Below are 13165 nucleotides of genomic sequence, written 5' to 3'. Positions count from 1 at the left end.
GAAGAAGAAGAAGAAGCCACATTTAACGCAAAGGAGGAAAAGGGAGGAGAGATTGTGAACAATGTGTGAGCCAAGTTTGTTCCAGTTTCTAAGTGCTGTTGCTAGATGACAAACTAATCTTAAGGAAGTGTTGCTCACACTTCTCCTTTTCAGTCAGCCTCAAAAATCTAGTGGAGATGTACGCGATTCCTAAAAATCGGTGTGAAACATGGATGTGTGAAAAAGTTTTGCACATGAGATCTTGCTGAAACACAGTAAAGGCGAAATAAAATCCAGGAGCAGATAAATCAACTAAAATAATGGAAATATCACTGAGGTAAAAAGGTGACATATGCACATTTAAGCAGGTAACAAAAGGCACAAAACCAGCCGGACACCAGGCAGATACATAGATGATACTATAATAATAAGATAATACTAAAAGAAAAAAGCTGACAATACCAAATACTTGAAAAGCAATACGGGATGTGACTCACTGCATTATGTTGAACTATTGGCTGATTTTTTAGCTTTGTGTTTTCCTTTATGTAAAAGGTTTTTCATCATAAATTGATGCAGAAAACACATTTGATGGAGGACCTCTGCAGACCAGAGAAATTAAACTGACACCTACCACCAGGGATAAACCTTTTGTGCTGTGGATGTGGAAAGGACCCAAATGCAGACTTCTAATCAGGCAAAGTTAGTGTCACTACAGACAGGAGGACACAATCATCAATTCCCCAGGATTTACTTTCAAAGGTTTTAAGTTAAAAAAAAAAAAAACACTATCACCCTTGACATCACAAAAAGCATTTCTCAAAAATAAAACTTTAATTATTTAATTTTTTAAAATTCCGTCATTAATCAGAGTCTCATTGGGGTGAAAATATATTTGTTGAGAGGAATTAGAGCAATAAGCATTTATAAAAACATTATCAGATGATGGAAATAGAACAACAGTATAAATCGAGTATGAATAAACAGCTGCAAACATCATCCTCACAAAATCCAAGAGGAATCTACAGATTTCTGTAGACTGAGGTGTTTAGGGTTTATTTGAAAGGTTGAGATTACCTGAAACCAGTTCTGCCATGGTTACTGGAGACTGTCTGTAGTTTTTAGATTTAAATGAAAGGTGTAAGGTAACTCCAGAGGTAGAGCTTTCTAAAGAAATAAAGTGAGTGCTTCTATAATTAGACAGTAAAACTGTCACAGAAAATGTGCTAAAGTGTAAATGTTTCAATGTTTTTCTTGTTTTGTTTCTATATTTCTGTATTTCATTATGTTACATGTCTGCATTAAAGTAAAACTTCAAAGTCAAGATAGCTGAATTTTACTGACATAATTTAAATGGAACTCTCAGTTCACACACTGTAAATGCATTAGAGGATGTAAAAAATAATATTAAAAGTTAATAGATAAATTATTAAAAACATCCAGCACAGAGTTAAATGGCACTACACAACTGTAACACACGCAGTAATAAATTACATTAAAGTAAAGCTACACAATCTTCAAAGAGGACCGCTTTTGTGAATATCAGTCTTTACTTTGGACATATCCTGACCTTAAATGCAGCACATGCACACACATATGCAGCCAGGGGAAGTATCTGTCTATATGTGTTGTGTTTTTTTGTGTACATTAGTGTGTCAAAAGGTCACATAATAGATGCAGAGGAAACTGGTCATAATAATGAGATAAAGTGATCCAACTGGACGGAATGAAGCAGCACTGAAGGTGACATAAGTCCTCCATGAAACGTCCGAGCCTGAAAAAATAAGAAAAATAATTTATTTTTTTTCCTATAATATTATTTGCCTAGCTATATATATATTAATACATATATTTGCTTTTATTTTCGGGTAGATTTGATTTAAATTGAAGAAATATTCCTCTGACATAGTGTTACACCTCCATAAATAAAAGATAGGCCAAAGGATGAATTTTAGTCCTTTAGTACAAATGTGTTTGGTATCAGGTCAATGTAAAAGTATATAGACTACCTGATATAGTTGCCTCAGAAAGAGACATCACCAAGTTGTTTTCAATCCTGAAGCTGTAGGTGTCACTGACTTGGACTGACAGCAGTGTGCTGAAGATGCTGAATATCCCCTCAGAGTTTTCTGTGAAAGTGGAGCTTCCATTCAGGATGTTCTCAGTTTGGTTTAACCATGAAACGCTTGGCTTAGGGAACCACCTGACTGCCTCAGCAGACAGGGTGCCATTTGAGAAGGTGAAAGTGGGCGCTGAAAAAGCTGATGTAATAAAAGAGGGAAGAAAAAAAATCCTGAATTAATATTGCAATCAAGAGTGAAGCTTCACTCAGTACTCACATTACTCAGAACAGCACGTTGGTTAAAATTCCCAGCATTACAAAAACTAGAAATACCCTTATACCATCTTATTCCAATGTGTTGCAAACTATGCTAAATACTGCTATACTGCTAATGAATGCCAATAAAGAATGTTTAGATAAACACACAATTAATCTTGAAGAGTGAGTCATCCTACCTGCTGTTCTGAGTTGAATGCTGATCTCTCCTCCACCTTCAGAGGAGCTGATGCTGCATGTGTACTTCCCCTCATCACTGCGTCTCACATTCCTCAGCAGCAGAGAGGCATTGCCTGTGACTACAGCCTCAGGGAAGAGCTGAGTTCTCCCACTGAACTGTGACGCCTGATTCGTCAGATCCGGAGCTCCATTCTGATAAAAGTAAACCAGGCCGGTCAGGTCCGTCTTCTTCCAGGTCACTGTCACTTTGTCTTGGGAAGTTTGTGTGTCAAGATAGCAGCTGAGCAGCTGATCCTCACCAAGGTTGGCGACAGGCTTTGTACTGCTGCTTATCACATTGGACTGGGGCTCTGTGGGATGTGGACATTTTATACACATATTATAGACTAGCACATTTGAATCAGTTCCAATTTGTTGACAACTTAATAACCGATTTAAATGATATTTAGTGAAAGTGTTGTTTGCTTTTGGCAGTTATAAAACTTTTAGCAGGAAGATTTTAAGGACAAGTTCACATTTTTCACATTCACATATCCTGAGAGAGAGAGAGAGAGAGAGAGAGAGAGAGACTGTGATTTCAAGAGATAGTTCAAGCAAAGCTATGACTATTTAGGGGTCTGAGTTAGTAAAAGTGATTAAATTCTAAAGACACAGATAGATAGACTGTATATAAAAGATGGTTCTAGCATACAGGTCTGAAAAACAAAGCCAGGGTGGAAATGTCCTATACCTGTCTTCTTTCTACTGACCAGCAGAGGGCAACCATTGTAGCTGTCTAGAAAAGAAATCTACTTCTCACTTGATTTATAACCTCAGTAAATATTTTCCTAATGCCTTTATGGTCAGTCAGTCAGTAGTATTATGACTTTATCATGTTTAGCTTGGAAATTATCGTGCCATTTATAAAAATAACCCACTCAAAGTGCAGTATGCTTTTTACTCTGTGACTGATGACTCACTACTGTATGAGCATGGCGTGTCCTTTGGTTCACAATCAGATCTTTTTTGGCATTCAGTTAAACTAAAAAAAGAAGTCCTTTTTTCAGGTAATAACATTGTGCATATTTAATAAATTTGTAACTTAATAAAACTAACATGCCAATTAATCTAGCTTGAATGCTAGCTAGCTATCAGCTTCACACGTTCTTCTAAAATATAGTCACGCCCACTTTCAAGACATCAACAAGGTGATGGCCAAAATACCAATTTTACAGGTTCATATAGGACAGGATTCCACAGTAAAAACTCAGGCGCACCATGTTTATGAATGAAACTATCAATTGATATTTAAAGTCAATATTCCCTTAATACCATGTTAAACCGGCACCAGTCAAGCATACCTAAACACACATAAACATTTTCTCAAGGAAATGAAACATGAATATAGAGTATATGTGTTACTTGGCTATCAACATTATTTCTGTCAAGTGGAAAGTCAGCCTCACTTACAAACATTTACAGATCATCACACATGCAGATACAAATGAATATTCACAGTTAAACACTCGATGCTGTGCCGTGCCGTGTTGCTGTCCACATGGATTAACTGTATTTTAGTTTAGACAAACACAGCACGTGGTGAGCACACCCATGTATCACCCCAGGCCTCACAGAGCCATCACTAATGACAAGAGGATGCAAACAGATCTGTGGGTCTTACTTGAGAAGGCCAGAGAGAAGAAGAGGATGATGAAGAAACTAAGTATGACGATGATGACGAGCATGCTGTGCAAAAAGAAAAACACAAGTGCAATTGTAACAAAACACATAGTATTAGTTTTTAAAGATTAGTTTCATAGCAGTTCTTCAAATAGCTTCTATTATTCTTCATAGGGTTTGGGCTCCATGCATTGTGTCTTTTGGGTCTCGTGATGATCAGGACAAAAAACCCCATTGCAATAAGAAAGCTGGAGATTGTTTTAAATTCTTCTGTAAGTGTTTTCTTTGTGGTTCAAAAATGTTAATATTTTGTCCTGACAGATATTTAAAGGAGAAATATCTCTTTGACAGACTGTCAGCAACTTTTATTTTGTTAGGGATCGCATATTAAACTAGTCGTGAAGCATAAGTTTAATCTTTAATAACATGTTGTTGTATTATAATCTGAAACTTTAGAAGTAATCAGCAACTACAGCTGTCAAATAACATCAAAAGTGAGATGTTTTCTTTCTCTACTGGTGCAGTAAAAGCAAACATACTCGGTTACCACTGGAGACACCTAAATATTTTCAAAGTTGAATGACAACACTAAATATTCAAACCTCATGGTCGCACCTGTAGAAGATGATTTGTCCGAGCGTGGCCATGGCTCCTGATGAAATCTCTTGAGACCAAGAAAAAAGGTAATTATTTATTCTTTATCCACTTTTTTATCCAAGTAATATATTTCTGCTGCTGTCTGTCAGCAGCCTGCACAGAACTGTCTGCTCAGCCTCTCTCAGAGCACTTAGGAAATACAATACAACACCATAAGTAAATATTACTTTTAAGGTGTGTTCTTCATTTTGGTTGACAGGTCATCATCTAGCTCGTTTATCTTATCAAAATAAAAGTTCATGTGACTGATTTACAAGAGAAAGAGATTATTTTTTTGATGTTAGTTAAGCTTTTACAAAGTGAAGGGATTACATTCAGAAAAGCATTTTTACAGTACTTATGACATAGAATATGTTTTTCATGTATATATTTATAGCATGCAGTACCGACTGCTGCTGGATTTATTACGGCAAAAGCATAATATGCATACAAGGAAAAAGAGTAGCACACTGGGTTTGGCAAATTTACTCAAGGTGGACAAAATTTGATCTGTCGAGGAAAAAGAGAACATACGTAACACTTGTTTATTTATGAAAAGGACCAAACATTGTTCACTAAAATAACAACAGAAAAAATAGATGATGAGAATCTCTGGTGATATTTTTGGCATTTCAAAACAGACGATTAGCCTTATTCATACTAATATCTGCTTGGACTGAACTACAGTATCGAAAGAAATGTGGCATGCAACACTTGTGTGACAAGTGAAGACATTACAGATGTCACGAAGTACAAGGTGGACTCACGCGCTGGACTCCGGGGATGATGCACACAAGAGAATTTATTAAAGAACAATGTCCAATGAGTGTATATACACAGATACGGGGCAGTGCTATGTACAAAAGGTGAGGGGGGCAGGGCTCCGGGGAAAATCCAGGGGAACACGCTCGTCTCTCTCCACACAATCCAAACACGAATCCACTCGCACACCAGGGAAACAGTCCAGGGAATCTGTACACAAAGAAACGCTTGTTAGATGCTGAACACACACTGCACGGGAAAATACTTGCTGGGACGCTCGACTTTCACTGACGCGATTCTCACAACGATCCAGCGAAGAACAGCCGTTGCTTCCTGTCTTAAATACCACACTGATGAGGCACAGGTGTTTCTTCCTCCGAGGGCGTGGGCCAAGGGCGTGAACCCATAATGAGTTCAGCCCTGGCGAGAGAGAGGGAGAGAGAGAGAGAGGACTAGAGAGAAAGAGGGAGAGACAGCTGATCAGCGACCAGCTGAACCTCCAGGCCGTGACAACAGACTCCTCTTGACCACTGAGAAATTCTGCCAACCTCAAATGTGTACATCAAACTGAAACTTAAGCACATGTATGTCACATCATATGATCTTATGAAACAAGAAATATTTTCTTTTTCAGTTTTTATTTTAGTTTTGCAAGACATGTGAGCATGCAACTGTGAAATCTAGAGTTTTTAAACTGTTAAGCCATAAAACAAAATGAAAGGCTTAGTTTTTGCAAAAAACACATATATTCTTAGTGCAAGCATTTCGTAGTAGATAACTGCAACCAAAATCCTACTTTGTTAACAATCCAATTCAATTCAAATTTAATAAAACTTTATTGATCCTGAAGGTTGACCCCGAAGGAAATTGGGTATCCTTGTTAAAGATTAGTGTTAGAAAGGCGCGCATTATGTAAGACGCTTAATGTTATTTTGCTATAAAAATGGATGCTCAAAATGATCAAATTACACAAACATATATGAAAATATAGCACACAAGCCAAAAAACCCTTAAAGCAAATCCTTTTCTCCCCTTTCTTCATTTCTAACAAGCTTGAAAGCTAACAGTTAGCATGTCCACCTTTATTCTTCAAGACAGCCTCAACTGTCTTATGCAAGCATTCTTGTAATTTCAGATGTCTTCAGGACTAGTGCTCCATGATTCTGGAAAGATAGTCAAAGCTCTTTATTGGCGGCACTTGGGAGGCCAATCAATGACTGATAGTGCTCCATTGTGAATTTTTCTACCTAGCTATGCTTTTACTGTATTGACAGTGTGTTTGGTATCACAGTCGTGCTGAAAAATGAAGCCTTTTCCTACCAGGTGCTTTCTAGACGTTATTGTATTGTCATGCATAGTGTTACTTGGTGCATTTATTAGGCTGGACGACTGTGATTCATCATTGTCTAAAAGTTTTTTGAAAAGCATTCAGTTAGTCAAGAACGCTGCAGTGAAAGTCCTGACAGGGACTTGAAAGAGAGAGCATAATTCTCCCTTCTCTTCACTGGCTCCTTGTTAATTCAAGAGTTGGATTTAAAATCCCTATCCTTACATGCAAGGTCTTGAATAACCACAACCCTTGATATTTTAAATACCACACAGTACTGTATTATTCAAAGCATTTTGCTCTCAGACTGTCAGCTTACTTGTGGTTTCTAGAGTTTTTAAAAGTAGAATGGGAGGCACAACCTTCAGCTTCCAGGCTCCTTTCCTGTGGAAAAAGATTCAGGTTGAATTCAGGAGATAGACACTCTCTCTACAGTTTAGATTAGGCTCAAAACTTTCCTTTTTGATAAAGCATATAGTTAGGGCTTGATCAAGTGACCCTGAATCCTCCCTTAGTTTCATGACTTTCAGATACTGTCCAGCTGCTGTAGATAGTTTTTTTTTTTTATATACCTACCATTTCTTAGTTTGCCCTCTGGTTGTGCATTTCCCTAAGGTTCTTTAAGCACACTTTGCTAACCATACTGAAATCTGCCAAGTTTCCACCTTATTGCAAAAATACTGTTTTATACCAGTTAAACTGCTTGTTTTATAGATTAAACTAAAAAAATGTGAATAAATGCGTTTTTACAACAAACTGCCAGTAACTAAGTGCCTTATGATACAGTTTACAATTGCTGTTATGTGACAAGTTGTCGGTGTAAACACAACACATTCCTTGAGTTAGGTCATTTTTATTACAGGTCACAGTTAACCAACTTTAACCTGATATCTTATTAACCATATCACTATGTTGTTTGAATAACTTTAATGTGTATTTCCTGAAATTTTCCCCCGTGATGTTGTCTATTAGTGAATAGAATCTGTCTGGAAAACCCTAAAAATGTATTTGAGAAGTGAAAACCAAGATTTGCATCATTCTGAAAGTACTTAAAACAGCCTCACTGTGGTAAACCATGGGCACATAATGTATTTAAAGGCAATATAATGGTAGTATATGCTTTATGCTTCAGAATTATTTTTCATTTTCACTCAGCCATTGGAGGAGGAACATTTTAAAAATCAAACTTACTAACTTAAGACATCCGATACTATTTTCATCCAACATGGCATTTCTTGATTTTACTTACAAACTTCTTCAAGTAATTAAAATATTGTGGGTGTTTTCGTGCTCATAGTCATCTTCTACATCCTGCAGTAAATTCTTAACATGCATTTTTTATGCTCGTGTGAACCGGGCCTGCATCCAAATGGTGTACTGTACATGGTTCTGCCTCCTTTGATCCTCGCCTTTATTGTCATCATTGTTGAACCTTTTCACCAAAGAAAGATTTTTTACAGGTGTAACTCTCTCTCAAGATGTGCTAGCTGTTTCTGCAGCTTTATCTTAAAGCTTTTATTTAAGTGGATCTGTTTGGCTGCTGTATGGATAGCCGCTGTTCTATTTGATGGAGACTGGTATGTTTGCCTAAAGACAAACTTCAACAAGAACCAGACTGGAATTCCATGCAAACAAAATCTGACCTATGAGGAGCAATGGATTAGAGGAGCATATAAGACTAGTTAGTCAAATTAATGCAACATTAATTTGACTAACGTAATTTTTGCACCACAATTGTGTGTTAAGTTATAAAGTAAATAAGTGAGTCATGCAACAAAATACCTTACTGTTTACTATTTACTATTAATATTTATTTATTTACTATTTTACTCATTTAAGGTACTAATTTTAAAGTATCAAGTCAAGTATTTTAGACAACGGGCTATTTGTTTAATGATTTTTTTCTTGGATGTAGTTTTTAACTGTGTGGCGTTTGCATGCTCTCCCTGTTTCATGCAGTAGTTTAATACAATGGCCGGATCAGGCCCGCAAAAGGGTTAAATCCAACCCGCAAGATAATTTTGTAATGAGCTGCAATTTTTCAGTAAAAGAAACTGCTATTCCAATTGTCTGCGAAGGTTCTCAGTCATTCAGGTCATCGTAGTCTAAGGAGCTTGGAAAGAAAAGCGTCTGGACTTCTTTAAGTTGCTTGAAGACGTTTGACCTCTCATCCGAGAAGCTTCTTCAGTTCTAAGGCAGTAGCATAAACTCAGCCACTTACAACATTTCGAAACACTTTGCTACCATCCTAACAGCTCTTGTGGGGAACATCACATTAAGAACTCCACTGACTTCACCGACAAGGTCCAGAAACTTACCTTGGATCCAGATGAAACCATGGTGTCCTTTGATGTAGTCTCTCTCTTCACTTGCATACCCAGCACGGAGGCAGTGGAGACTATCAGAAAATGACTACAAGAAGACAGCTCCTTGGAAGACAGGACCAACTTCACACCTGATCAGATTTGCACACTGTTAGACCTCTGCCTCACCACTACATATTTCAAATACAACGAGGATTTCTACAGACAAAAACATGGCTGTGCCATGGGCTCCCTGGTGTCACCTATTGTAGCCAACCTTTACATGGAAGAAGTGGAATGGAAGGCTCTTGGCTCTTTTAAAGGGAGAGGACCCAGCCACTGGTACAGATATGTAGATGACACCTGGGTCAAAATCAAAAGACAAGAAGTGGAATCCTTCACTGCGCACATTAACGCCGTGGATAAAAACATCAAGTTCACCAGGGAAGACACAAAGGACGACTGGTTGCCTTTCCTGGACTGCGCTGTGCAGATTGAAGAGAATGGTAACCTCAACATTGAAGTTTACCGGAAGCCCACACACACGGACCAGTACTCTTTGACTCCCATCTAGATGCTCCCAACGTGTTGAACAAGAAGTATTTGTGCGTTGATGACCACTATTCTTGAGCGTGTGTTGACTACAGTTTTAAAAAAAAAGTTTTGTTTTCCTTCCCTTCCCCAGTACACCCTGAGGAAATGTGAAACTTAAAAAAAAGTGCATATTGCCCAGACCTCTACATTGGTCTCTGCATCTAAAGGACAAAGGTCACTCTTTCGAGGATGCGAATGTTCACATTTTGGACAGAGAGGACAGATGTTTTGAAAGAGGAGTGAAAGAAGCCATTTACGTCCACTGTGAGCTACTGTGGTTTACGACACCAACTGTCTGCCATCTATAATCCAGTTTTGAGAACCCTTCCCAGACACCTTAACGCCCACTCACATCCTGGGCCATCTGACCTCAGGAAATCACATGATAGGGTGGGGCCAGGTTTCACAATGAGCTCACCCGAAACCCTGGCTGATTGTGACCCACACTCATTTTCACACCTCGGCTCATGTGATTAGATAGAGGATCATCAGGGTGTCCTTTGTCCCTCTTTGCGGGGTAATTGGGTTTAAATCTGGGACACTCCACCATTTGACCCTTAGAACTTAAGAAGCTTCTCGGATGAGAGGTGAAACGTCTTCAAGCAACTTAAAGAAGTCCAGACGCTTTTCTTTCCAAGCTCCTTAGACCACACAAGGGAAAAGTAACTCTCTTCTCAATGTGTCTGATTTGTTCAATACAGTGCCTGAACCCACAGTTGCCTCCAGCACAAAATCCCCCATTTCCTCTGTTTGTGCCTTGTCTTGGCACCTGGTTCAGGGATACTGTGGTTGTTGCACAGGGCCTTGGTTTTCTCATACAACTCTATGGCAAATGCATCTGAGTGTTTGCCCTTAAGTGTGTCAAACACAGCTTGTTTGCAGATAAAAGCTCTGTCAGGTCTAAAGTCTCTTTCTACAGGAACTTGTGGAGTCCTTCGGTTACAGACAGAAGTGACTGAAACATCAGTAGTGCTGCTGATAACTTGTAGAGCTTTGCTCTAAGACCAACAGCTATGGGTGAGCCAATGGCAGATAGGTAATGTCTCAATAACTGCACTGATTGATTGCAACTGACATGCCCAGCGAGTGTTTGAAAGTTGTGCAAGCTCAGTTTTTGTCAATCCAAGTTTTGACTGAGCCTCCATGAACTTATGATGATTGACTAGGAAGGTTCTGAATAAAGAATACACACACTCCAACAAGCTGAAAAGCTCCACAGCCTCTGGTACAGCCTTGCAAGTATTGCACAAAACCAGGTTGAGTTGATGAGCATAACAATGCACATAGATAGCCTCAGGATGAAGCCTTCTAAAATGTGCTACACCTCCAGTGGAACCACTCATAACGGCTGCACCATCATATGTTTGTGCTACACACTTAAGCTCTGCAAGACCATTGTTTTGGATCTGCTGCCGAAGCTCATTTGAAATGGACTGGGCATCAAATGATTTTATATCTGCAAGTGCTAGGAAATGCTCCTTCACTGTGCCCTCTGACACATACCTGACACAAACAGCTAAATGCTATGCCTTTTCATCCCTTGCCTCATCTGGCATGATGGCATAGATTTCGACTTTGTCATTTCAGATACAATGAAACTAGTAACTTCCTGGGCACAACAGTCAATGATGTCATTCTGGGATGTTGGCGAGATATGCTGCACATTTGATGGGGGATTATGTTTTTTAAGAAAAGTATCTAACTTCTTCAAAAGCTCCATGCACGCTTTCTTGCATGCATGGAGCGTCTTGCGTTCCCTCTGTTTGGGCTGTCTTCACCTTCAAAAGGGAGTCCCTGTCTCCCTAACATAGAGGTGACTGCAACAATTCGTCTGAGATACTCTTGTAGCGACTTCCACAGTCGCTAGAGGCCGGGGATGGAGCCTGCCTATTTGCCTGACGCGCTGTCAACTTTACGCAATAATGCGAGAGGTGGAATTGTTTGCTTGTTTATTAAAGTGCTTTGAGAGTTTACAGAGTAATGTCATCGGCTCCTGATTCAGACTCTTAAAACATCACAGGCTGTAATGTAACAAGGCGAAACATGTTGTGCAGCGGTCAACAAAAACTACAGCTACCCAGCCCTGCTCTCTGTCAAAATCAAAACCAGTGAATGACAGACTGACAACGCCCATTTATGTCACCGCTAGCACCCACGTGACTCCCATAACAACCAAACAAATAAAAACACAGTGATCATCAAAATTCAATACATTCAATTATGGCTCCTACAACTCTCTTCTCTCTACTATCTCACTGACATTTGCAGTTGCTATCATCTGTGCAGCGTTTCCCTGTTTGCTAGTTCCCTGGTAGCTTTTCCATGTAACAACACTGTCCTTATGTGTTTGTGCCATCTCGTGCTTGCCAAAGATGACTAAAGCTTTCTTCTAGTTCTTGCAACCACTACTGACCAAACTATCATGTTTGATGTTTTTGGGAAGCAGAAAGTTTTATTCTGGTTGACTGAATATTCTAACCAGTTGTGCTTTTCAAACCAGCTGTGGTGAAATGCTCTCTTCTGTGTACCAAAAGTGTCATGTGGGTAGCTCTTCAGCCTTGCCTGTCTGGGCCCTGTGTCTTTGCCACCTAAATCAAACCCTGTAGTAGAATGAGTTGCTGCAGCTACTTCATCATTTTCCCTCTCTTGGCCTGTTTGCTCTCCTTTCTCTGTAATAACTTGATCTTCCTCTGCCTCTCAATCCATTAGCTGCAGCTCCTCTGTCTCTCCTTGCTCTCTCTGACTTGCTTGTTGACCTTTTTCTCCCTCAGCCTCTTCTTCTGCCTGACCCTTCAAGATACATTAAAACATATTGAATTGATAATTGATCCAACATAAAGGCTAATGTCAAGACTTTTGCTTTTGTCATGACACACCACAGTAATTTGTTGCTCCCAAATATTTAGAAGTTACATAGATTAAGGATGGTGTGTGACTAAAATGGTTGCAATTTAAAGGCCTAAAAATTATTACTAAATTACTTGAATCAAAGTAATATTAAAATAGAACCCTCAAAAATATTTGGGCCAGGCTAATTTGACTTATATATATATCTTGGTTTTCTCCACTTGCAAATCTTGACTCTCCTAAATAAAAGTTCAAGTTAAATAAGTCTTATATGGTATACCATTACTGAAATGTTTCATATTTCATATCCATACTGAGTTCCATAAAATTCTAATCAGACTGTTTGCATCACAAATGACTCCATTGTCAAGTCCTTGACTCACCTCTCCAGTAAAGGTCTGTCCCCTCTCACTCTCTGTGCTCCTCTGTCCTGACTCCTACAGGTTAATAGGTTTGGAGGAGTGATTATTATTAGTGTATTGTATTAATGATGGTAAATTTGATGCTTTTGACTGAATCAAGTTTTAATGAGTCACTCAC

General features: G+C 38.8%; 1 protein-coding gene and 1 pseudogene across 1 annotated transcript; both read right to left on the bottom strand.

Moving 5' to 3' along the window:
- Positions 1-846: 846 nt before the first annotated feature.
- vtcn1 (V-set domain containing T cell activation inhibitor 1) lies at positions 847-4898 on the bottom strand. The gene is made up of 5 exons (XM_084908300.1): positions 4772-4898; positions 4158-4222; positions 2497-2847; positions 1989-2240; positions 847-1753 (listed from the first exon to the last, which is right to left on the bottom strand). The coding sequence occupies exons 1-5, from the start codon at positions 4801-4803 to the stop codon at positions 1635-1637; spliced, it is 819 nt and encodes a 272-aa protein (XP_084764426.1). The 5' UTR covers positions 4804-4898; the 3' UTR covers positions 847-1634.
- A 5522-nt stretch (positions 4899-10420) lies between these two features.
- On the bottom strand, positions 10421-12134 carry LOC146371131 (zinc finger MYM-type protein 1-like; annotated as a pseudogene).
- Between the last annotated feature and the right edge of the window lie 1031 nt (positions 12135-13165).

This window comes from Perissodus microlepis, chromosome 16 (assembly GCF_051167445.1).
Source record: "Perissodus microlepis isolate ML-2025 ecotype Zambia chromosome 16, ASM5116744v1, whole genome shotgun sequence".
Taxonomy (NCBI): domain Eukaryota; kingdom Metazoa; phylum Chordata; class Actinopteri; order Cichliformes; family Cichlidae; genus Perissodus; species Perissodus microlepis.
This window is presented reverse-complemented; position numbering and strand designations above follow the sequence as displayed.